This window comes from Indicator indicator, chromosome 17 (genome assembly GCF_027791375.1).
Source record: "Indicator indicator isolate 239-I01 chromosome 17, UM_Iind_1.1, whole genome shotgun sequence".
Classification (NCBI taxonomy): Eukaryota; Metazoa; Chordata; class Aves; order Piciformes; family Indicatoridae; genus Indicator; species Indicator indicator.
This window is the reverse complement of record NC_072026.1, coordinates 11,125,794-11,152,594: the sequence shown is the minus strand read 5'-3', so window position 1 is coordinate 11,152,594 and position 26,801 is coordinate 11,125,794. Positions and strand designations below refer to the sequence as shown.

Genomic DNA, 26,801 nt, shown 5'->3' with positions numbered 1-26,801 from the left:
TTATTCTTGCACTGGTACCTTGTCAGCCACTACATCACAGTAAGTATCATCAGAACCCATCTCTCCCTACTCTGACAGCATGGGGCTCTCTATTCTCCCACAAACATGTAGGATATTTACCCCATTAATTCTGCCACTCTTATAGAAGATAAGCATGTAAATACCCTGTCTCATAACAGGAGATTAGATTTTTAAAGAATTTTAGAATAAAATATCATCAATTAATGTGGCTGTATTACAACAGCTTGACTGCAGAGATGAATACAAAGATAAAGAAAGCAGAAGAGTTCAGCAGAAGGAAGCAGACTTAAGGAGCGGCTTGCTAGGATCTGAAAAACCAATGATGAGATGCTCAGATGAAGGTTTTTCATGGTTACTTATTGGTAAAGAAAAATCTCAGACTATGGAAAATTGAAATTATGACAAAATAATATTCCATTCAAAAGCTATCATAGGTGATGCAAGCTGAAGAAGAATATGATCCTTTGGCAACTGAACAACACACAAATTTGTAAAAATTTCTCTCCACTATACTGCCAAAAACAACAGTTAAATACCATTTTAAGGATCACGGTGATAAAAATTTGCTTCCATCCACTTACACCAGGCATCCTAACTAAATTATTCCAGTTGTGATCTGAACTCACACATTTCATGAAACCTTAAATGCAGCTGATTAACAAATTTGTTATGTGTTAAAAACATACCCAAGCATTCTACAGTTAGATTTGTCACCAGTGTGCACAGTTCAATTCATGTTCAATGTACCAATTAGCTTGGGTAAAATATGGGGAAAGTCTGCCCCCAGAGCAACTGTTGGAGACAATGGTGCCATTTCAGATATAATCAAGCAAGCATTTGTAAAACTTTAAAAAAACCCAAATGCTCTGAGCACTTTAATCTGTTTTTGACCATTTATACCTACAGAGCAATAAAACAGATATTTTTAAGCATACTATGGAAAAATCTATCCAATATTAATTTAACAATCATAGTTTTTCAAAATAAGAAGTCTTCAAATGTGCAGCAATGCATCAATGAAAGATCACATTGCCTAAAGTGCAAGAGGGGGGTTTATTGCAACTTTTGGGGTTTGCTCTAACTCATTTTGAGTGAGAACAACAGATTGTTCCAGTGAAGGGACAGAAGCTGCAGCCAAAAGGCCATCTGCTCAGCTTCTCTCCACCAAATCTCACAATGGGCAATGTGATGGAGCAATGCAGGCAATTGGGATACACACCATTAAGTAAGTGACAGAATGAAGGATGGAAAACTTCTGAGGGTAAGCATAGATGAACACAGTCACTGCATCACTGCATTTTTTTTTAAATTAGAAAAAAAAAATCAGAAAGATGAACGTATTTGCTATGAAGCCAGAAGACCACTATTGTATGCACTGCAATGTGGGCTTGTCTCAAAGTTAGTCTCAGACTTTAAAACAAAACTTCAATAATAGTAGATTTAATATGGTCTCTTTTATATCTAAGTCTTCTAAGAAATCATTTACTCATATAATAAAACAAAATTTTCCCCACCTCCACAGCAGAAGATTGTTTAGACCAGATAGCATCCACTGAGTTTACATTGTTTCAGCTCATTTCAACATAAACTTGTTAACTTCTTGTTTCTAACAAAGCTGTTATATTGCTCTTCAGTGTCTGATCTTCCATTCTACAGTCCTTCAAGTAACTTTTAATACATTTGGATTAGGATTAAGAAAAACCCAAGAACACATAATTCAGTGTATCATTTCATAACCCAGCTATCAACACAGACAACATTTTTATAATACATGTATTGTATGCATGCCAGTAGGAGATGAATAGTCCTGTAACTATAATCAATACTGTTCATTCAAACAACTGGCAGTAGCATTTCAGACAACTGGCAATTTCACCAGTTTCACTGGGCTGCCCAAAAATAAACAGCTTGAGAGGAATGAATGATCTCTGTGGTTATCCATAAATAATACTAATCTCAGTCATTTGTTTTAGGGGTTCATCACTAAGTGCAGCAGAAGCCTCATACCAGTGCAAAAGGCGTGGCAGACTTCAAGAAACTAAAGAAATGCTGAAGAATTACACTTGGTTTTTCATTCACCCAGTTACTGTATGTATTCACAGTCTCCACCAAAAGTATGAGGATCCCTCCAGGGTCACAGCAGTTCCAGCTCTGCAGGAAACTCACACCGTCTCAAGGATCTGTAATCATCTCAAAAGTCAAACTGGATTCAAAGAAAGCTCCATTTGATCTGAGTAAACCCACTCCGGGAATAACTAAAGTCACCTCTGAGCAAAGTTGGGATTTTTAACCACTTCAGTGTGAAACTTGCCCACACTCAGAGAGCAAAACAACCCTAGCAGCTCAATGTGAATGAGTCTGATGGGTGCGAGGTGAACCCAGGCAGACAGGGAACAGAAGGCACCATTCACAGGCCTGTTCACTCTCTGAGAAGTGAAATAGCTCTTTTTCTATTTTTATTTAAATTATGGTCTATCTGCTCCTATCTATCAAAGCAAGGCAAGAACAGCGGAAAAGGAACAAAGACAGCTGACAAAAGAGAAAAAAACATCTCTGCAGAGCACAGATTCCCCAAAAAACCTTCCAAAGTCCTTTAGTTAAAAAGAAAGTAGAATTGCTGGGGCTGAAGTGGCTTTCTCTCCCTGCAAAGCCATTCTGGACTGTGGGTTAGCACAGCAACACCACTGTTGCCCAGCCTGCAAGCCAGCCTGGATCCCTGGCCCTGATGCTTCAAACATATCTCCTGCTCTTGCAGGAAAATCTTCTAATCACTGTCAGGCTTCTGTCCTATTTCACCAGTTAGGAATCACAAGATACTTGGTGTGTGCTCTAGGGAAACAGACAAATGATCACTTCTCCCAAAGGCTTATCTGCTTCCAGGCTAGATTTTTACTGCCACGAGACACAACTGCAGAGAGCTCAGCAGATCACTGGACTGCAGCAATTTCTATCTTGTGGATACCAGAAGCGGGAGCCAACACAACTTCACACAGAGTGTAAGGCTCCAAAGAAACTCCCACAGATCAGCTCTGCAGAAATGACCAAGCTCTCTGCACAGACTACTGAGCAGGAAGAAACAGCATATGTACATACATCCAGGAGACCAAGCCACAACTGGATCAAGTGTAAAAAGTTAAGTGCTCCATCTATAGCCAGTCTCAAAGCCTGCTGTTCAGAGAATTTATATCCCGGCAATTAAAATAATCTTTGAGTAGTAGGATTATCTAATTTACAAGATCATCACTAATGTAATATGAAGGACAATCTGTACATCCTGTCACACCAAGGAAGTATTTCAGTGGGATGTTTCCAGGGTAATGGATGACAGCATAAAATATTAATGCTACAAACTTCTTCAAAAAGAGAAAACTTGCTTTCCAGTGGACAAAAAGGGGAAGCTCACAACCCATGAGAAATGAGACTGGCTGTATCAAGGAAGTTATCTCTGCAAACAAACTCAGTGGCTGTTTTAAAATGAAAGCCTTGATCATATTGTTAAAGCAAAATTGTCTGCAGGACATTCGTAAAGAAAAGCCAGCTTTTAAGAATGTGTGAATTTATCAAGCTGCAGATCTTCATTGCTTTGATCATCAATATTTTAAAGTTGCTCCTTTTTATTCTATATTAGCAATAAATCTCTACATGCCTGAACTGTAATCATCACAGAACAACATAACACACTTCTCAGAGATTTAAAGTTGGACTCAGTCACAGAAAAAGCAGACCAACAAATTGGGTAGGAGCATGGTTAAACCGGTAAAATAAAATCTCTCAATCTCAGGTAAACAGTTAGGTAGCAATGTACACTATTAACCTAAAGTCCCTAATGAGAGCTTAAATGAACAGTTCTAAGTGGACACACTTGTAACGGACCTGCACTCCTGGAGTTGGCACTAATTGACCCTTTTGCTGGCAGGCTCAGCAGAGAGTCAGTCATCAGTGTCTGAACTGCAGACCCTTCTCTGTCATGCAGAACAAAGTCACAGTCCTGATTATCCAGGAGGTTTGATCTTAATGCTTTACACTTCTATAGCATCTTTCATCCAGGAATGAGGCAGGCAGGAGTGCGGTAGAGAATCTTAAACTGCTATTGCCTGTCTCACACCCATTTTGCAGAAGGAGGTCTCTTGTCTTTGGAGCTTTCTGATACTTTTTGCAAGTGTATTCCACAAACACTGAACTACACAGCTGAATTTCTGGGAACTTGAAATGATAGATTCATATTTCACACATAGCTTAAGCTGGGCTTCTTGAAAACTAAATTAATGATCAATTTTTATTATTTTCAAGAACATTTTAATCCCCTTACAGAGAGCATTGCAATAGATTGAATTCAACCCACCATACACAAGAAAAACTGATAGAGTAGATATAACCATTTTTAGAGACTGCATACTAGAAAGGAGGAATCATAATTCTGCTTGCAATTCTGACCAGAAAGATGTAATTTTTAAATTCACGGGAAGATCCTGATTAAGGCAGACTATTCCAGAGCAGCAGATTCAGGAATCAATTAACAAAAAAATTCTTATTAACACAGGGAATCTCCAGACATTACCAAGGAAGCACAGAATCTTTTCAGAAAAGCCCACAAGGAAAATGTACTTTAGTATCAAATGGTATCCTCCTGCGTATGCAGAGATTGCCTCAAATCTCAAATGCATCTTATGTGAAATAGGAGCTAGCACTGCAGAACATAATAAGAACTTAAGACAGGAAGTGCAGGTAATTTATCTGAATAAAGCTTCCAGGAAAATAACTGATTTATGTTGATAATGATCCAAGCTGGAACCTGACCAGGATGCAGGAGTTAGCAGCATTGCTACTCACAACAGATTCACTACTCATAAAAAATAGGGTGTTTTTACAGATGAAAATAGGTTAAAATGTTAGCTTTAATAGGTTAAAATGTTAGCTTCAGCCCAAAGACCCTGTTTTGCCAGAGATCTGTTCTTGATTTACCCCTAGAGCAACTCAGATAAAGGTCCCATGTTTTTCAATCACTATTCATGCAAACACACAAGAGACGCAATGAGCTGATTTTCACAGAGGAGTCTTTAGTGTCACACTGTTTCTACTCACACAAGAACTTCAAAATCTACAAACTGAGGCAGAGAGTGAGAAAAGTAGTGAAAGGTTCACAGCTACAAAAATACATATATGGACGGAAAGAGTAAAAAGAAAATATAAAATTGGGAAGAAGAGAGGGTATATGCAACTCCCACTAAAAGCAAGGTCAGCACTTTCCACTGGAGACTATTTTGATTTACACTATTTTGTTTCAATTGAAAAACAAAGCCTTTCCCTGGGAGTCTTCCCTACACAGTCTACTACAGATATTTTTGAGATACCCAGCATCATTTATAAAGGGACACTTATTACTGTTGAATGTGAACATTTTATTAATTTTTCCAAAGTTCCAAGAGGAAATATGTACAATGCTACACAAGTGTATTCACAGTGAGTTGTTGAAGTCAAGAGCCTGGACAACCCAGGTAGTCCTGGAGGAGAGCTCTGCTATTGATTAAGATGCTCCGAGTCTCCCTCAAAGAATCCATTGGCTGTCCTGGACCTACATCCTACACTTACCTAAAGGCTTAAAGCCAGGAATACCACGTGAGGTACCAATCGGCTTTCACTGGCTTCACTCCTTCAAACTCCCACAGAGCTACTCCAAATTTACCCTGGTGTAAATCAGATCATAGGAAGACTCCATTATGTATCTTGACTGCCCCTACTTACCTAACAGGATAAAAAGAGGCTTCCTCCCCTCCCTACCACCCCCACCCCCCCCACCCCCCCCCTTCTGTAAGAGTAGAACAAGAAGCACTAAAACAGTGAGGTCCCTGTGGTCACTGTAGGTATATACAACTAAATATCACTGCTTGCAATCTCTTTTTGTGTTATATAGCACAAAAGAGCTGGCCTTAAAACACATCTGATGCATATGAATGCACGTCTTTGAAACAGAACTTTGTGGCTGTGGAAACCATAGCTACATTTGTGACACTGCAGGTAGCAAAGCTGTATTTGTTCATGCTTTAAACAAAGCAACTCTGCACCTGAAGTAGTGGAAAACTTGAGTAGGGTTAACAGGTCTGATTTTGATCAATATTTGGCTTATGTCGTTGTCAGTCCAGGAAATAAAGTAAGTTGCCTGTACATGGTGTGGAAAGGTGCACTATACACACTTCCACTGACAAAAATTGTCTATCCATCAAATCCATCATGAGCAGCTTGAACTATATACCCTCAAAAAAGCAGACAGCTTCTTCCAAAACATGCACAATATTATTTTTTTAACATCTATCATCTACATGACATTATTAAAAATTGGACAGAACAGGTGCTTTTACACTGAAAAAAAACAGATTCAAGTCTGCAGAAACATCTTGCTAACTCTGGTAAGCTTCAGCGAATTGTTTCAGTCAAGAAAGAAATGTACAAAATGCAGAAATTATAATTTCCAAAACAAAACATTCGGCTTCAACTGAAACTGAGACAACCTTTTTTCAGTCTGAAACTATTTAAAAATATTTTATTTTTAATTATCTAATTTTTGGTTGATTCCAATCTAATCTTTGAATCCTTTTCAGAACCACATCTGAAATGAAAGATTAGTAAGTCACACAGCTCCCACCATTTCCAAGCAGATGTGTTTTTGAACTCATGTATCATGATGGTCTGTGATATACAATCACTTTCTGGGATGCACAGCACAGAAATGGGATAATGGTTCTACAGAAATACTCAGTCTGAGCTGGCCCAGGCATTCAATATAAATATGAAAAACAGCATTAGTCATGAGACTCACTCTGCTGACATGGCTGAAATAGGAAAGAAATTGGATTAGTTGGCATAGAATGACCATGTATATAGTTTCTCATTATTTTATATTCATCAAGAAGTTGTAAGTAAAGAGGCACAAAAAGCAACATTTTGAAAAGGAAATTCAAAGTAGGATAGCAGATATTATGCTGGCTGCTCTCTCATTCAGCATTTCTTTAGGTCCAACTTGTTTTGACATACTCCACGATGGTATTGAAGCTGCCCTAGAGATGCTACCTGACCACTGCACACTTTCTCTGGTGAAAGATGGTCAAGTACATTAAATGTGCTAGACAATTTATAATCCTCCTAACAGTTTCAATCCAATGCAGGGTTAGACCCTGGGTCAGTCCTTTGCAAATCAATGGACACTAATTAGCTCTCATCTAACTCCCGGGACCTGAGTTTTCTGATCATCAGATTTGATTAGAATCCAAACTTGGTGATACAAGTGGTAAATCCAAAGAAGACAAAACCGCTGTAACTGGCAAACCCCATGTCTTAACATGTTCTCCTGTAGAGAGGCTATGGAAAGTTCAACATCTGAAATAAACTTATCAGCTACCATTTCTCTCCAAGCCACCTCTTCCCCTTCACTTCCCCATCAGAAGAAAAATGCAAACAATGACAACCTCCAAGAAGTTTTTAAGGACTTTAGTATACACGGCAGGGTACAAAGACCAGTCAAGGCGTGTTTCATGATGCAGTAACCCTGTGATTCACAAATCCTGATCCGTGTTCGCTGCATGTGCACCAGCCCCTGAAATGCATTGCCATGGTATCTCTTGGAAAAGATGGCAGCTGTGAGATACTAATTACAGCATGTTCTAGACACCTCACTGGAAGGAATCAACAGGCAGCACTGCTTCTAGCAAAGATGGTTCTTTCTCTACCACTCAAATAAGCAGACTGAGTGTGTGTCAGGTAAGCAAGAATTGGGCACATGTGGTGCAGAAGTATGGACCATACTTCTAATAAAGATCCAAGGTGTGTAGGAGATAAAGAACTTTCCAACAGTAAACTTGATTTCTTTCCAACAGTTTTGCTTATTTCAGGTAAAGAGCTGAAAATGCCTCCTTTCATAGAATCATAGAATCAAGAAGGTTGGAAGAGACCTCAAAGATCGAGTCCAACCTGTCACCCTACACCTCATGACTATCTAAACCATGGCACCAAGTGCCACGTCCAATCCCCTCTTGAACACCTCCAGGGATGGTGATTCCACCACCTCCCTGGGCAGCCCATTCCAATGGCCAACCACTCTCTCTGTGAAGAACTTTCTCCTCACCTCCAGCCTAAACCTCCCCTGGCGCAGCTTGAGACTATGTCCTCTTGTTCTGGTGCTGGTTGCCTGGGAGAAGAGACCAAACCCCTCCTGGCTACAACCTCCCTTCAGGTAGTTGTAGACAGCAATGAGGTCTCCCCTGAGCCTCCTCTTCTCCAGGCTAAACAGTCCCAGCTCCCTCAGCCTCTCCTCATAGGGCTTGTGCTCAAGGCCTCTCCCCAGCCTCGTTGCCCTTCTCTGGACATGCTCCAGCAATTCAACATCTTTCCTAAACTGAAGGGCCCAGAACTGGACACAGTACTCAAGGTGTGGCCTAACCAGTGCCGTATACAGGGGTACAATGTCAAGTGATAGATTACCTTGCTGTACAGCTGCAACATATGTTCTCCTAGGTCCGTCAGTGGGAATGTACATCTTCTTCTGGCAAGGAATGCAAATTACTAAGTGCTAATTTCAATTTACTTTTCAAAAGCATGAAGAGCAGGCTGGGGTTTGGTGGATTGTTTTTTTGGTTTTGTTTTTAAGTTTCAGGAAGGGAAATGGGAGAAGTGATCAATAAAATGAAAAGGCCACTGTCAGCCAAAGCTCTCCAAGTTTTTTACTGTAAACAGCCCTGTTATAACTGTCTGATACAGGTCAATTGTGTTACTCTTGTGTAAGAGACAGCAAAACTACGCTACCAAAAGTATACATTGACTTACTCCAAATCACATCATGAGCCATTAGGAGACCCCATGATTTCCCAAGTTCAGTCCCTTTACCACAGGGACTAGGCCCAAATGCTTGATGCTTGTATATGACAAAACTACTGATGGCGAAATCAAAGAGCATCATTGCACACATCAGTCCAAGAGGAAGAGGTGTGAAAATAATGAATTATACATGGAATGAAGTATGCATGAACTACACACCATCAGAGAGTGGATATACCTTTCCCAGTATATCATTTTATCCCATAACATATCCCTGCATATCATTTTAAAGACAGTTCTGTATTAAAAAGGACTCAAGACAGTGAGGTCACCATGCATCCCTTCATTTTTTAAAAATTCTTGATCACATTTGAATAAACCCCAACAAACCCAATACAAGGGCAGGATCAAGCATCCAAATACAATCACATAACTTTCAAGTGGTCTGAAAGTGAACAAGTTGTATTTGAAAAAAAAAAAGAAAACAACAAAACCAACACAACAAAAAACAAAGGAAAAACCTTCAGCATATCTGAAATGTCTAAACAGTCTAGCAAAATAATTACATACTAGTGACCAGATAGGTCACTCCATTCCAGCAGAAGAGTGCTCACCTGGGCTATTATCCAATTCTAGTAGAGCAATTCACCCTTTTCACAAGTGCCTGGGCAAGTTATGCACAGTGCAGTGTCCCTGCAGATTGATCCTCATGCATAAGGGCTTCTGTGCCTCCTGTGCAATATGTGTGAGGGCTGTACATTGCCTCTCACTATTTTAGAAGTGGTTGAGATGATAAAACGGATCACAAGGAACAACTGCTAGGTGCATTCATTGACATAAGTAATTCCTCCATTCACTCTTCTTACACAGAAATCTTTTCACCCATTTCTCTCTCGCTCTCTGTATATACAATCCTTTTACCCCAAATAATTACATCACGATGAGATCAACTAAAATGGCACACACTGCCTTTGAATGTTTCACATATAGCTATGCATTGATAAACACCACATTTCTTATGCTAAAGAAGTCAGATACAGAGTCAGGCCACAGAACATACTGTGAAGTTGTGTGGTAGTTACTAGTGTCCACACTGCAATGCATACAAAAAGCTCAACAGGAGTGTCTACCTTGGCATCTTCATCAGATGACTGCACATGAAAAACTTCAGGATAATTTCAAGTTTGAGATTTCGAGGGCATCTGGTATTGTGAAGATCAACATTAATGTAAAGCAAGTGATATAAGGGAGGAAGCATGCCTCTGCCAAGAAACGTAACACACACATTTAGAAGAAAAAGAATCACCATGGATGAAATTTGGAAACTGCTTCACTGCAGTGGTCATCATAGTTTGACAGAAACTAGTTTGATCTAGATCAATAATTTTTATATTTCTATTTTGAGACTGCCACATCATTTCAGTAGAGATACAAACCTCTGCATAGAGAACCTCACAACAATAGGTATGGAGGGTTTAGGCTGCCTTATGAGCTCTCTTATAAGGGGAGCCATGGCTTTCCAGTGGTCTACGCTTCACAACAGCATAGAAAGTACCCACCTTAGGCTGCAACTTAAATACCAAATATGAATTCATATGTTCATCTTTCTCACAACAGATGAACAGAACTTTTCAATTATGTGGTTTGGCTGGGTTTGAAACTCAACTATGAAATCAAATTGTTGCTGCTTTAAAAATAACATATTCTAAAATGTTTTAAGGATGCCTAAACTAAATCAAAACTAACATTCCAAAATTGGTAATGACAAAATATGTATTTTAAATGGAAAAATGTTAAATCACTGGATTGTGACAATAAAAAGATCATTAAAGATACATCAGTTCCTTCATTTCACACCTTCTTACATAACAGTCCTACACTTGCAGTAGGATGGCCTCCCACCTCCCAGACACTGAGCACAGCGAATCCAGAGGAAAGAAACCCACTGTTTTCTGTGACTCTTGGACAAGCTCCCAAGTCAGCCTTCAACAAAACTGTGGGTTTTTGTGGTTGTTAAAAGCTACTGTCACATGCTTGTTTCCCATCATAGCATCTCCATTTCCTCCCAGAGATAAACTACAGCTGTTACGCATTTTATTGGAATGTCTAGTTAATCAGAAGCTCTGCAACCCATGCCAACAGTCTCATGGGTCCTCCAGGCCCAGTGCTATGTAGAAAAAGGAGAACAATTTCATCTCTGCATCTGCACAAAATCTTTCCAAAACTGAACAAGCAAAAGGGTGCTCTTCATCACATTCTGCTCTTCATTCATTTGGTAAATTCAGTTTCTCAAAAAAGCGTCCATTCATATGATTTTTTTCCCCATCTCTACGGTGCAAGCGAAATGGAATCCTAACACCTAACGGTATGTCAATGCTATGTATGCAGCGGAGGAGGAGGAGAGAGAGTCAACTTATTTTAAAATTAATTCAAGAAATAGGACAACATACTTGAAAGCAGTAGGGTTCCTTCTGCTAACATCGAGATCACATTCAGCTTAATGCCGCATCATCTGCTCTCTCATGACGTGGAAACAAACTTTAGTTGGGACACACTCTTCACCTTTTGACATAGCCCAATACTGCACAAGTTTTGACCCCTAAACTAAAGAGAGCTGTTCTTTTTTTTTTTTGGTCACAGAGCTGTAACATAGAATATTTGACAATGTTCTGCAGCACAAAAGGCATTTTCAGGGATCTGTAATGAGTAGAGCTGTGTAGAAAGCACATCTCCAGGTGTTTTACTACAGAATGCCAGGAGAAACCATAGTGCATTCCTTATCAGGAGAGTGAGGCATCTACCCTGTGGTCTCTACTCATGCAAAACCACCAGCACACAGCCCAAACTTGGCAAGACTTTCAGCAAGACATGCTTATGCTTTTGGCAGAAGGGAGCTGACCGCTTTCAGCATCAGTGTCCTTTGCCAGCTGGCCAAAGAGTACACAGATGCAAGGGAAGCAAATTATCTGCCCACTGGCAAAAAGAAATGCTGAGCAGCACCTAAGGAAAAGTGTGTGTGTGTGTGTGCACATGTGCAAGTGACTATACATCTGAGCATATATCTGTATGCACCTATGCTTTGGAAAAGGGGGTAATACAGATGACCTGGAAAAACTGTTTGCTAGTAGCTCTGTGGTATCATTTTCTGCAACGTTCTCACAACAAAAAACAGGCACAGGTTTTTTCCCCATTAAAATCTCCCATGCTGCATTTTAAACACAAGGACTGCAAGGATGCTAAAGAAATATTTAAATATTTTCTAAGAAAGCCTGAAATCAGACCCCTTTAAGAAAGCCTTCATCCAATCACTTACAGGATTCTAGCAACTTAAGGTAAGCATGTCATTCTATCTTCCCTTTTTTTTGGTCTCTTAAAGAAAGAGTGCCTGTAGAAAAAAGCACTATGAATCAACATTTGGTAAAATACAGAAAGCCTTCTGGGTTCAGAAGATATATGAGAAATAACTCAGAAAAATTAATGGGCCAAGAATTTGCAGCTGATAGGTTAGGTTTAGCTGAGAGAGAGAATCAGCCTGTAGATTAATTAGATTCTGCAATCACAGCCCCTTTTCACCCATACACATCCCACCACTATCATTACATGATCAACAGATTTTAATGAAAACTAATGCCTTCTTTTGGGAAATTCCACAGGGACAATGTATAAGGTTGAGTTTGCTTTTCTAAATATTTCTTGAAAATGGTACATAACACAAGTGCCCATTTGTTGGCTGTAAAGGTGTACAACAGCAATTTTTTGCAATGACAGTGCAGAGAGGGAATATGAGATCTGTGTGCTAATGAGCTGACACTGCAGAGGCTAGAGCAGTGTTAGTATAGTGCACTACAAGTGCAGAGCAGAAAGACATACGTGGGTTATTTCCAGGGAATATGATCTACAGAACTGTACATGTAACTCAACATTAATGCTGACATCCTTCATCAGAGGTTATAAGAAAAGCATGAAAGATGCTTTGGTGATGAGTTTGTACATTACAGTTATTATTTTCATATTACTCTGAAAAAAGCCAGCTCACTCCCTACAAGAGCATCTCTGACGAAAATATAACATCCATGTTTTACTTGATTTTATTTATTCACAGGTCAAGGTAACTTTCCTCATTTTTTTCATTTAATGATGGCAAAAATCTGCCTATTTTGAAAAATACAAAAATTCCCCCCATAACCAACTGATAAACTTCAATTAAATTTTCATCTGTGTTTGCATTTGCACTCTGATAAGATATCATACAGCTAAATAAATAAGTAGGGAGATAAGCACAGAGTGGATGAATACTGTATGCATGCATATACATTAAATACACAGAGAGGGGCTCGGTGCTAACAGTGAAGCAGGGAATAAATCAGATTATGCATCACTTAACTGAAAAAGGAATGAGAGGGAGGGGCTTAGGGCAGGAATTTTCTTTTTCTTCTAAGCAAGTTTGTTTCCATGTTGGGATATTGCCAAATCAGCCCTACCAGAGGTGGGCTTTTTGTATCTGGCTCATGAGGATACTTCAGAAGAGGGTTTTTTTTCCCCTGCTTCTGGAATGCACCAGATTGCACCAAGTGGGATGTGCAGCTGTGTATAAAGAACACAAGCCTTTCCTGAGCAGAGCCCCCCTCAATTCCTACACACATGAACACTTACTACAGCCTAAATCAAAGTAAAGGAAAACAAAAAGTATTATTTTATGGATACTGACTAGTACAGGCACTAGGCTCAAGCTAAACAGGCTACTTTCTCTGACTTCACTTCCTTTACTTATCCCACCAGAGTCATTCACAGTCTCTCTCTCCAGTGAAGGCAGAGTCACTGCAGGTTTCTCTCAAATATTGATCAAACGGCTGTGTGACAGCACTGGAGACAATTTATGCTTATCTCTAAGAGAAGTAAAAATGTTGTGGAAAGAACTGCTTCATGGATACTGTAGCACCCTGAAATTATCTGCCACTCCACTGGGAAGTGAGGATGTGATTAAGGGTACAGAGGCCAGAACGTTTTACATGTTAGCCAGGCAGTGTGAGGAGCTATTAGTTCATCCTAATGCATTGATAGGTATGAGAATTCTGACTTTCAAAGATAAGTGCTTCCAGATCCAAAATTATTATTCTTTTTTTTTTTTTAATTTTGAGCTACTGAGATGTACATGACTGGTGCCTTGGACCCATTGTATTCTTTTCCTGCTAACAGTATTACCAGATTATTGACATAGCTATGGACAAGGTCACCTTTTCATTTTCTTTCTTCTGTTTCTTTTTTTCACACCTTCTATTTTTAAATAGGTTACTGTATGTTGGTATTCCCTTGTCTACAGTTCTTCCAGAGACCTAAGTTTTCCTAATTTTGCTACACTGGTGATATGTGTGTTGGAACATGGAGCCCTATACTACAGAAAACCATTTCATCTTACTAAAATTGCCATAGCTTTCACTAAGCAATGACAAAGATCATGTCAGAAGATGAGAAACAAACTGACTAAATCATACATCGACTACCTCTGAATGTGTTTCATGTGTTTTAGAGGGACCTGTAAAGAAGTGCTAGTAGAACTTAAAAAAAATAATTAATAATTAATCACTCATGCAGTTTCATGTATTTAGTTTAAAACCATATAATTGGTATTTAGGAGAGTATGTTTGAGATACAGCCTCTTGAAGGGATTACACTGATTAAGGATTAATAGTCTGATGTTTGCTGCAAGAGCTGTTGAGGCTGGATAGGGGTAGTAAAATAAGATGTAAAGTACAGACACATTTTTATTTACCTTTTTTCCCCCACTGTTCCAATTATTTTTATTGGTTATTATAGAATAACCCCCCCCGCAAAAGTTTTAAAGGACCCAATTCAAAGCTCTTTAGAAAGTGTAATGCTGCACTAGCAAGAAGCAGTCACATGGGGGATATGTTAGAATATCAATCCAAAATTTATCCAAATATTTCGTTGTTGTATATTTTCCAACCATCAACTTCTCAGAAAAGAGCTAAAATGCCAGAAGAAGAGACCATCTATTTGTCCAGGCTTCCAACTACACAGCTTGGGACAGCAACAGAAGAACTATCCTATCTCCAATGAACAAAAAAAAAAAAATAAGAAGCAAGATACTCAAAACATTAAATTGTTTTAAAGTAAGGGATGCTTGTTTACTGAACCTCAATATCTCATTATTTTAGCACAATGCTTCCTCTTTGAACATTTTATACTACATGTGAACATGTATCCTATTAATAATGCAAAGTTAGTACATTGCATTCAGATGTCCTATAGATCATGTACAGACATTTCTGCATACTGCAAAGTTCATGCAACTGCCTTGCAAGAAAACTCATCATTTGCAAAGGTTTACAATAAGAACTGTATAAAACTGAACTTGGATGCATCAGTAAAACAAATATTCATGAACTACTATTGGTAAATGAACACTTTTTTAAATGCAGCACACACACCAGTCTTTCAGAAAGAGATGTTGCATTTTAACACCACATTAACACTACTGAAAGTTCTACTTTGTTTCTTTTGCTAATAAAGACTCAAATTATACACATGCACTGCTTGTGCAGAGCTATTTCCATAACGCTAAGCATTCTGATTCCATTTTCTCTCCCCTCAGCTCTAATGGTATGTGTCAGTTTACAGTCTCCTTAGCTTTTAACAGAATTTTCACTGTAAGAAAACCACCCAGAATGTCACCACAGAGGAGGGTAGTAAGACCCTCTAGCTTTGTCCCCTCAAGGTCACTTGTAAACAGCTCTCTCTTTATTATTTGCAAATGATGTTTAACATGGTTAGGCTGTAGCCTCAGCAGAAAAGGAATGTTACTTCAGTAGCAATTCACTGATCAGAGCTACACAGCACTGCTATATAAATGTTTGTTTTTCTGGAAAACAAACCAAAAGGGGTGAAAAGTGATAAGAAAACTTTCCCTAAGGTACTCTTCAGCCACATAATGCTGCAAAATCTACTAAATTTCATGTCATTACACACATTTGTTGCACTGTACTATACAAGCAAGAATTCCAGGTTACCAGAGAGAAACTGACTACAAGGACAGGTAACAAATATTATTGTAAAAAAGCATGTATCTACTTACAAGCATTTGTCACTGAAAAACTGTTGGAAGAGTCCAAGTGATCTACATGATAGTTCAAATGGAAGGGCTTTTCTGTTGTATTTTGGTTTGTGTTGTATAACTGCACAGCAAACCGAAATGCACTGTGCTCCTGAACAGTGTTCCTCATGAAAAGTCCACCTGGGATAGAAAAAGAAAAAAAGGAAAAGGTATTTCAGAATGCTTTTCAGGAGAAATAGTGGCAATAAGTTACATCTGTACTGCACATCACTGGAAAGAATGAACAGGAGCAGGCTGAGCCTAAGCACATAATTCTGACATGTTCACAAGAGCACACAGTCCAAGTCCGAAGTTAAGCTTTTAAAGCCACACACCACACCACATCCAGGTACCCCCTGAGCGACCAGGAGTCACTGGGAGCTGCAGGTGCCCCTTGAAAACCAGGCCACTTATATACGGATGCCTACAGATATAAAAGTCTAACTTGGGGATCTGTGGCTCCTGAATGATGTCCAGACTACCCAAATACCGGCTGTGGAGTTACGTGCTAAGGACAGGGCTGGCGTGCGGCATGGCAAACGTGCGGCTCTCAACGGGCTGGTGGAGGACGGGCACCGCTGAGGGCTTCTCCGAGGGAGAGGCAGCAAAAAACCCAAGTTTCCCTGGCGTGCCCTCAGCATCACGGCTCATTTGGCCTCAGGTTCAGGGCACGTCGGTACAGATTCACGGCCCTTACTCTCTCACATTATTTGCTACACAGGATGCGCTGCTTCACGGCACGAATTCGCATGAGCACGGACCCGAATCCTTCTGCCGCCTCTGAGGGGAACGGACGGCTCAGCAGCCGGGCTCCGCTCCCCGCCGCCCGCCAGCGCTCCCCGGGCACCGCTTCCGCCTCTTCCTCACAACAGTGGGAAGGAGCCGGAGCGGGGCTGGCCCCGAGAGCTGCCGGGGATGCCTGGGGTCGCCCCCCGCTGCCCCCCGCTCCCCCTCCGCACAACTTCCCCTCGGCTGGCGGGGGAAGGAACGGGTGGCACTGCCGCGGCGGGCGCTTACCTATACTGATGGTGTTAGGGAACCCCGCCAGAGCCTCCCCCAGCAGCCCCGCCAGCAGCAGCAGGAGGGTCCGGGGCACGCTCTGCCCCATTTTCTTCAGCTCCTGCGGTTCAGCCCCTAAAACGAAACTGGCGGCACAGGCATGGGCGCAACTGGAGACTCGGAGTAGTGTCAGTGGTGGTGGCGATGCTGGCGGAGGTAGTGGGGAGGATGATTCCCCTCCTTTCTTCCTTTTTTTTTTTCTTTTTTTTTTCTTTTTCTTTTTCTCTTGCTTCTCCAAATCCCTCTCCTCTTGCCTTCACCCCAGCCTGGGAGGGCTCATTGGCTGCGAGGTTGCCTTTCTCCCCCCGTCTCCAGCAGCCCCCCCAATGCAGGGACTTCCCCCAAAGATGGTGGGTAGCGGAGTCGGCGAGGTTGCTCCGCCCGGGCCGGGAGGGGGATTATCGATCAAACTTGGCGTGAGGCGGGCTGGCAGTAGCTTAGCTCGGCTCGGCTCGGCTCGGCTCGGCCCGGCCCGCTCAGCCCCGGCGCTGGCGTCTCCCGGCCGCGGCGGCAGCGCTCGGGGCTGCGGTCGGAGGGAGCTCACCGGCCTCACGTGGGCCGGCCCCCGGGCTGCAGCTGGCCCCTTTAAAGCTGCATCGGCTCGGCGTGTGTGTGAGTGCGTGTGTGAGAGCCGTGCGTGCGCCGGTCTAAGGCGGGGGAAGGGCGGGGAGCCGGGGGAGGAGGGTGGGGGGCGAGAGTGGGATGCGGCCGGTGTGCTGTCCACGGTCGGGGTGCTGTCCGTGGCCGGGCGCTCTCCACACCCGGCGGCGGGGCAAGGCGGGTTACGGCGGGCGGTGCAGGCGTCTCAGGGCCAGGGAACGAAAGGCGGTAGATGCAGCCGGGTGCCGCCGGGCCTGCCCCTTGCAGGGGGGCCGGGGGAGAAGGCCCACCAGGGGAGAGAATGCTAGCGGGGAGGCGGGGGCGGCTGGAGGCAGCGTGGAAGATGCCACAGTGGTGCTGAGGGACGATGCGCTTTCCCAGAAGGTTTGCCTGCCCTGTGCCCCAGTGATAATGCCCGAGGGGGGAGGCTCCCTCATCCATCTGCCCACTGTGCCATGAAGTGAAGAAACACAAGGACAAGTTTATCCCACACAAGGGAATATTAGGTCCTTCCCAACCTCCTCTAAAGAAAGGAAATCCAACAAAGTCTTCCCTTTTCATTCCTTGTGCTAGCAAAAAGACAGGGAACATCCTCTCTGTCAGAGCAGTTGCCCCAGCACAGAGCATGCACCATGGCCTACCGGTGGCTGCAGGGAGCAGGCTGGTGGGTGTTGGACATCTCACGTTCCTCTCTACTGCCCACAACTTCGCAGAGCATCAATTCCGATATGCTCCTGGCCTGCACATCCGTAGGGAGCTTCTGCTTGAAACTTGTTTCTCTGAGGGGCTGATCTTGCACCTGTCTCCTTGACACCTTGCTATATGGATCCTGCAGCTCTTTTCTCTTTTTTCTTCCTTTGAGGCTCACTAAACTGTGCAAAAAGGAGGCAGAAAAGAGATATTAGGTCACCTAGTCCATCTCATACACCCAGAGAAGATTGTTCTTTACTTAATGTTTCCTTTCTCTGATTTCAGCAGGTCACTTTCCCTTGGTTCTCCTCTGATTTCTTTTTTTTTCCCCTTTAATCTCATACTCTGGTGTTCTTTAGGTCTGTGTTCACTTGAGTTAGTTCCAAAAGCAGTTGGCTGTGCATTTGCAAAATAATCAGCCAGTGCCACTGGCTATAGCTTCATGCAAGTACTCAAGTTGTAAGACAGGAGCTGATTACTGCACATATGCTAATGAATAACATCAGAGATTCAAAACACTACTCTTGAAGGAAGCCAAAGGCACAGGTGAAGAACCCACATCATATTCATGATGCAAGAGCATAACATATAGCTATGGCAGCATATATGTGACTTCTGCTTTCTCCTATGTGCATGCATTGGTTGCTACATGTTGTGTGTTCCTTTATGAGAATCATGCCCAGATGATGGAATCTATTCCAATTCAGACAGGTGTAAGGATCAGGATGTAGGGTGGCTGGTAATGTTCTCTATTTAGACTCAGATGGCAATTGTCATGTTATCTTTTAAAATGGTCATCTGTGTGGACAGGTGGGGCATAAAGTTCATCTTTTTTAGCACTTCTCAAGCTCAAAACACTCAACAAATATTTCCTATGAATTTTCTTTCAAACGTGAAAACTTAAAATTCAAGGAAAGCAATTGGCCTAGCTCACCTAGGCAGGTTTCAAACCCAGACTTAGATCATGAGCAACATCTTTTCTGTAGAGAACTCTTCTCTCAAATATCCTTTAGTAAGCATAGCAGATCTGAAAGTACAGATGGTACGTGAAGTTTAGACATTTGAGATAGTTGTGAAAAGCACATTCCTATAGGTAAAAAACATATCTTTCTGTTGCAAACTACTTATCTTTCTTCCACTTCTAGTTCATTTCTGAAACATTTTCCACAAAATCTTACTGTCCTACTGGAATTATTTGCAGATACAAATGGAACAGCATTCATCCCATACAGATTTTGGAGAAACCCAAAGAGATCCCATCCCAGTTTATCTTTCTCACAGCAAGCCCAGAGTGTCCTAGGAAAAAATGGTAGCAGAATGCTTGTCTTAATGTGGATATTAATGGCATGCAAATAGTTTATGTATTTTGCTAGGGATGACTCAAGTTAATGCGTTCCATGGTAACTGAAGTCATACCAGATGCCTTCCCAAACCTTCCCTAACTAAACAGAACCAAGATTTGCAGGATAACCAGAGTTTCATATTTAGATGATTTATAGTGTTCTGGGACACTAGGGGATTCTGAGTACTATCTACCTGAGCAGGAGTAGGTAATGATTTATAATTAGTGTTCTCATTGTAATGTCTAATAGTGGATTAGAAAAATGCTATGGAATTTAGGACATAGCGTTCTCACTGAGCTTTCTGATGTTACTAGGCTAAACTCATAGTGTTATCATAAAGTCATGGCAAAATCTACACTAGGACTCTGGTTCAAGCCTCACCCTAACTTCACTGAGCTGGCTTTATCACTTTTGTCATTCCTGTTTCTAACTGCAGACAGAAGCTCAGGCAGCAAGTTTCTAGAATGCCTTTTTCTTCTCCCAACACCAATCAAATCAGGTTTTAATTGCTAATAAATGTATTACAAATTTTGTCTTACAGCCTTTTTCTGTTGTTGTTTTAAACTGGTTATTTCTTCATAAAAACAAAGGATACGTAACTGAACTTTATGTTAATATCAGAATTTTGATTAGCTAAACTGATTAATTCCACAACAGACAGTTAACAGAGTGGTAGTGAGGAGAGACAGAAGCAACAATGAAAAGGGATTCAAGGGACAAGGTGAAACTACAGATAGAAGGAGTCAAGGGAAAAGTACAGTGTCAAAGGAGGGAAAATTAATACAGACATTATAGCTTCACACATGTTAAAAAAAAATAGGTCAAAAGGACATCTAGTTAAGATTTGATTTTATTATGAGTGGGAATAGTACAAACTGTTGAAGCTCTCCTATTTACCTTTCATTATCATGCAATAAGAGAGACATAAAATGAAATTAAAAGGCAGCAGACAAGAGAGAGTTTAACAGAAATATTCTGGTATGCAGTTTATAGCTAATCTATAAACCTGTCTCCTACACAGTATTCTTGGCAAAAAATAATTGTTTTTTAAGGTTTCAAATTTTATGTGAATTAGTAGAGTATGTACATTAAACCAACTCAAAAAATATTATTTGGATTAATATTCAGAATTCATGGCAAAAAAGTAGCTCCTGGATGCCTCAAGAAAGACCAATTCTTATGTGTGACAAGAGTTTCCAATATGTCCAACATTCTCTGAATGTTTTTGTGCTGGTCAGCATTAGGAGACCCTGAATCACTGATTTGCTTGTTATTCATTTTCTCTTAGGACAGTTAACAGGTGAATCCTGGAACCACAGAAATGTATGGTAGGTTTATTACTTCTATCATCAGAGCTAGGATTTACCCAGTACATCCTAGCAGCCTGTGGTCTGGCATGTAGGAATATGTTCCAGTACACAGAAGGATGATGAAGCTTTGTATAGAACACAGTCAACGAGGAAACCTGCTGATAAATGTAAGTCATTACTCCGTTACTGGAGCCTACTTCAACTTCAGGTAGCAGAAGCAAATTCATGCAGCAACTTTTATCAGAACTCAGCATAGACTGTTACAGTAATAACCTATATCTATTACAATTACAGAACTAAGCTACAATTGTGAAAACAGCATGTACAAATGTCTTCATTTTTCTTGGGTTTGTGGTATCTTTAGGATACAGACTTCTAATTCTTCTAAGAGTTACAGGGCTGGTAGAAATGTAGTGTTATAGTCCCATAATGTCAGAAACAATTTATACTACCTTCTGCTTTCTGATTAACTGTACACTAGGCACTGCTGGCATAACACAGCCCTACAATTCTTATTTAAACCTGTGCTTCTGCTGTGCTCATCTATTTATTACTTAAGGAAACAGTAAATCAAATAAAAAAAAGTAATGGTATCCCTTATATACTTTTAATAAAGTGAATCCTCTCTTTTTGTTTCTTACCTACGAAGTTAGATTTCAAGCAACCTTGGAAGTTTTATCCAATTCATACCCACTTCAATGTCCAAAATCTGACCACTGAATATTTAATTTCTCTATATATTTACTGAAATACATTCTCCTTAAAGCCAATCTCTTTTAGCTCTAAGTAGTGATTAATCACATCAGATGACTTTTTGCCAGTCAAAAGTCTATTTTCCTCCAGCATATCTACATCTCCATAACTCACCTCATCTCAGTTCAGATCTGCACTAGTGTCTTTTAATGGAAATGTCTTTGGAAAACAGCACATAGAGTACTAGAAAGGGATGTTCAGACAAAAAGAATTTACATTTTTCACTGAAATTTTAAGGATTTCAAATTTGTTCTGTTTCACTTGATTCACAGAGATTCCTACCCTCTTCTAAGCCATCAGTCTGGTAGTTAAAATTTTGTATGAGTTATGCAGAAAACTGACATTCACTTCTCTGCTGATTTAAAAAATCATGTTTTGCTTCTGGAATGAAGATTTGCAGCACTAGGGTATGGAATCAACTCACTTAGAGTTCATTCAATTCATATAAATAAGCCTTCAGTTAACATAGAAAGGAAGTTACAGAGAAAAGGAAGTCACAGAGAAAAGGAAGCCTAAGATATATCTCCCTTCATCCTGGGGAATACATTGTCTGCGAAATGTTGGTCTCTCTCTTGCTTTGGCACTACCCAGGAAATGTCACTTTGAATGTGAAAGGGTTTCCCTATGAAACTTCCATGAAAAGAAAGCATTTCCTTAGAAGAAAGAGGTGTGTATAGCAGACATGTTAAGATTGAGCAGTGTTGGTACTTTACAAACTTCCCCACCCCCCCGCCCCTGTCTCACACTTACCAAGCATTTCCAACATTATTTCAAGATCTAACAAGAAGATAAATGTAAGAAAAACGCTGAGGATGCTAGTGAAGTGTCAATGTGGAGAATTTACAGAAGAGTCCAGAATCTGAGAGGACAACAGAGAAAATTCATAGGAAGAGAGCTATCCTATTGCAACATGTAGTCTAACCCACAAGGCTGAAGAATTTGATCCCTGTATCCTAGATCTAATACACAAGTCCTTAAATCACGTTTTGTTGTAGTGTTGGTTTGTCCATGTGCAGAGAGATGATTTTCTCCTAACATGATTTGTTTTACTGATTTCAGCAGGATTAACTGAGAGTATGAAGATGACTACAGTTGTACACTTACACTGATGTAACACAATGTGGTTCTGATAATCTGCAGTGTTCAGAAGACAAGCAAATCCTTCTGAAACCCAGCAGCTTCTTTGAAAAGATCTGATGTTAACAATATAGCCAATGTTACAGGAGTGTTCTCACGCTTTATGAAACTTTCATTCCTAATTAAAAGTTGCTTGGCTTTGGAAGTCACACCTTGTAGCAGTTGTGGTAGATCTTGATAATTACAGTGTAAAGCTATTTGATTGCTCTTCAGCACAACAGAAAGCATAAGAAGTGAAAAAACAATTGCAGAAGGGTTTTATAAGAGCAGCTCTCACCTTATATCAATTTGAAGAGTCTTAAGTATTTTCCAATACATCTGCAGTGGTCCTTATATAGCAAATTGAAGTTGGCTGACAATAGAATTACTCTTCTTAATTTCCTTTTGCAGGCTCTTCAGAGGTAGTCCATGAGTCCCAAGGAGTCCACAGACCTGATTTGCCAGAAAAGAGATATTTATTATCATCTGTTAAATACTGTTTTATTATCAACTTATTTTGAAACTGCTCTTGAACACATAAACTACTAGAATCCTGTTTTGAGTTTTGTTGTGTCCTTATAAGCAGTTAATAACTAAGCACTTAAGCACTAACATGCTATCACTGAACATCTATTTTTGGGAAGCTTGTCTAACCCATGATGCTGCTAGAGCATCCTACTTCCGATGATGATGCTCTGTGTTGTATATACAGTGATCACTTTCAGTAAGTTTGAAAGTAGACTTCACAGTGTAACTGACTCAGAAAAAGCCAAGGAAAAGGCTCCCATCTACTTGATGTTCGTTGTCCCAAAGTTCTTAGGGCTGCATTTCAAGATATACTGGACCAAATCCTCATCCAGTGTGAAACACTAGATCAATGAAATGAATTCTACTCTGCAGTAGGATAAACCGACTCTGTTTGACTGTTCTGCAGGGTAAATGCAGTTATCATATTTTGCACAGCCCAAAGATTCTGATCAAGCCCTGCACACCAGTGCATGATCTATCTGTTTCATTTCACTCTTTTCACCTTTACATGTGTCTTGTTTAGGACATAGGCAGCAGACCCCACAATTCTTCTGGACATCCCTTAAGACTAAAGTTTAGGTAGAAATTTCCTTTCATGTAAAAATGACTCTATTATCTAGAATTGAAAAATTATTTTTGCTGTTTAGCTTAGCTGCATATGTACTCCCTTGAGATTCATGTTTCAAGAGTACAAAATTAGCTAAGAAAGAAGCACTGTGATTTTTCTTGCTTCAAATTGCTTAAAGAAATCTAGGAAGAATTTTTTTTTACTCTTAAATTATTATTTTGTCTTCCAAATTGCTTTCTGAATATTAAGGATGTCAAATGTGATTGTTGCCTTTTCTACCACAGGCCCCTCTGGTACTACAGACAACTGTTTGAAACATTAAACCATAGCTGTATGCTCAATCTCAGATAACAATTTGTGTGTCTTAACAAATGCAAAACAATAAATGTAAATCAAATCAAATCCTTCCTTTCCATGAGTCAGATGCTATTTCCTTAGTACTTGTGATGCAGTAGCCTGGATCTTAATGTAAAGCCCATTACATTCATTAAGCACCATTCTATTGACTTCAATGGTCTTTGAATAAAGCTAATAGCCTTTTTTGTTCCTACACATGCATGGTGCTGAGGTACAAGGGAAGATGGGGAATAACAGGAAAAGGCAGGACTAAATTTTTTTTTGGTATGTTTAAAATACCTCATAATCTATTTGTTCTTGGTATATCAGAAAGTATAAAATAAAAGAGAATGGAATTTCTTTTCCTCTTTTTTTTGGAAAAAGGTGTCAGAGAGGCCACACTGAAACCTGTTTACATAAAAATTACTTTTTCAAAACAGTAGCTCTGCCTCCTGGACTTAGGTTATAATACTGACTCTGAGCAGCATCCCACTTCAAAATTACTTCAATGGTGATTAAGTAGTTAATTAAATTTCTAAAAGGAAGACAATGCAGAGCTGTCCTAAACACCTTCTTGTTAATCAGCTGTACACAGTTACCAGAAGGGTTAGCTAAGAAGTGACCAGTTTTACACAGGATTTCTTTGGGGCTGCAATACTTTAAATGTGCTATAGCGAGTAAAGGACAAAAGGCAAACATGTAATTTTAGACTTAACTTTGAATTTCTCACTTTTGTATTGCAAGGTAGACCTTACACATTGCTGTGACATACTGTTGTTATTTGCAATATAATCTCATATTATAATTAACTCCAACTGATCCACTGCAGTGCTTTAGCAAAGTACTGGAGCCTATTAAATTGGACCATGAATACACAGAAATTTCCTTATTTCTAACATAATTATGCTATTGAAGAAAAAAAGCCCAGCACATTAATGGAAAGGCATAGCTAAATAGGGCTCCTTGGTGCTGCAAATTTTTGGAGTGCTGTTAGAAGGTGTTGAGGAATTAAGTATATATGAAAAGAGACATGCTGGAAATCCTTTGGAAAGCAGTTCTTTCTGTTATTCTTTAGGGAAATATTCTGCTGTCAAAGGTGGAATCCAATGACAGCAACACCAAAGGGTATGTTTTCACTGCAAGTTTATTCATAGCTTTAGGGCCACCCCACTCCACTCAGTATCACACAATGCTTTAATATACATGAACTTTGAACCTGGTTTTGCCATTAGAGCTGAATTCAACTTCTAAGTAGATCAGCACTCCTAAAGTTTTCAGTGAGTAGCTTGGCTTTAAGGCACACATGAAGATATGTGTTGGCTATATACGTCTGTTTGGTTTATGGATTCAGTTTGGAGGATAAATATCTCTTTTATGGACTTACTAATGTATTGAGAGTGTGAAAAGCAAATAAAATATCTGTGGTAATCAAGAAGGAGACAAGGCATTATTCTAATTCTGTATGAATTAGATCATAATGATCACAGTTTTTCAGGATATGCATCTTCTGGACCCTGTAGTTTTTTAATCATTTATCTCCCACTTGGCTCTTGTTAGAAGCTACCTGTCAATGTATATACCTGTACTCAGCATTTGACCCTTTTTTCCACATGCTTTGTGTCTTTTTGCAGACGAATGCTGAAAGATGTCACCTCAACAGGCTGCATTGTTGTAAATACAACAATGGCTAGCTCTAAAATGTGGCTTCAAGTGCCAGAAGCTCACTCAGCTCCTGGTCAGTCAGCAGTCAATGGCAAATATCTGCCCAGAGGAATGATAATTACCAGCCCAGTGATGTATATTCTAACAGGTCAGTTCATATATGGGTTTTGCAGAGAGGAGCCTGCCTGACTAGAAAAAAGATGCCTGGGGATTACACTGTAATTCAAAGGACAAAACTAATTCAGAAAAGGCAGAAATTGTTCTAGAACACTCCATAAGTCAATATATAAAGAAACTCAATTCAGTGACAATTAGCAACCTGGGAAATACCCCTTCAGACCAACTTTTCAGACCCAAGTAAATGTCAGGACATGAAGGACATGGCTCCACAGAAGCACAGAACTGTGTGAGTATGGTCATCTACCTTAGACATATTCTACTGGTTTAGCTAAGGCCCCAGCCTCCTTGACTGCAGCATGAGCTTTGCTCAGGCTAAAACAGCTATTTCACATTGGTGATGACATTGGCAACTTATAATTGCTGAGTTTGTATGTAAACCAAGACTACAATCCAGCTGTTTTACGTGTTCTCAGTGAATGCATTTTTCATACTTTGCACAATAATGAACCAAAAGTCAACTAATTTCTGCATATTTTCATTATGCAATATATGTATCAGCTTTTTGGTAACAGATTATTTCTGCAGTTCTTATATTTGCAGCCATTTGGTCAAATAGCAGAGTCCCCCTAACTTTACAGGCACATATGCCTTGATTATGCTACATTTCAAATAAGCTGATAGTGATCTTCTAAAATAGATACATGAAAATAATTTTCTCAGAACTATAGCTGTAAGCTAAAACCACAAAGATCAGCTGACAGCACTTCTCATATCCGTCA

At 40.2% G+C, this 26,801-nt stretch overlaps 1 protein-coding gene across 2 annotated transcripts in view; it reads right to left on the bottom strand.

The window, feature by feature from the left end:
* GRIA3 (glutamate ionotropic receptor AMPA type subunit 3) overlaps positions 1-17,045 on the bottom strand; it is a 149,588-nt gene extending 132,543 nt beyond the window's left edge. For both annotated transcript variants that reach the window (XM_054388429.1, XM_054388427.1), the window contains exons 1-2: positions 16,955-17,045; positions 15,920-16,078 (exon numbers count right to left, since the gene is read on the bottom strand). In XM_054388429.1, coding sequence (XP_054244404.1) covers positions 15,920-16,078; positions 16,955-17,045 — 250 coding nt within the window. The remainder of the gene's footprint in view (positions 1-15,919; positions 16,079-16,954) is intronic.
* Between the last annotated feature and the right edge of the window lie 9,756 nt (positions 17,046-26,801).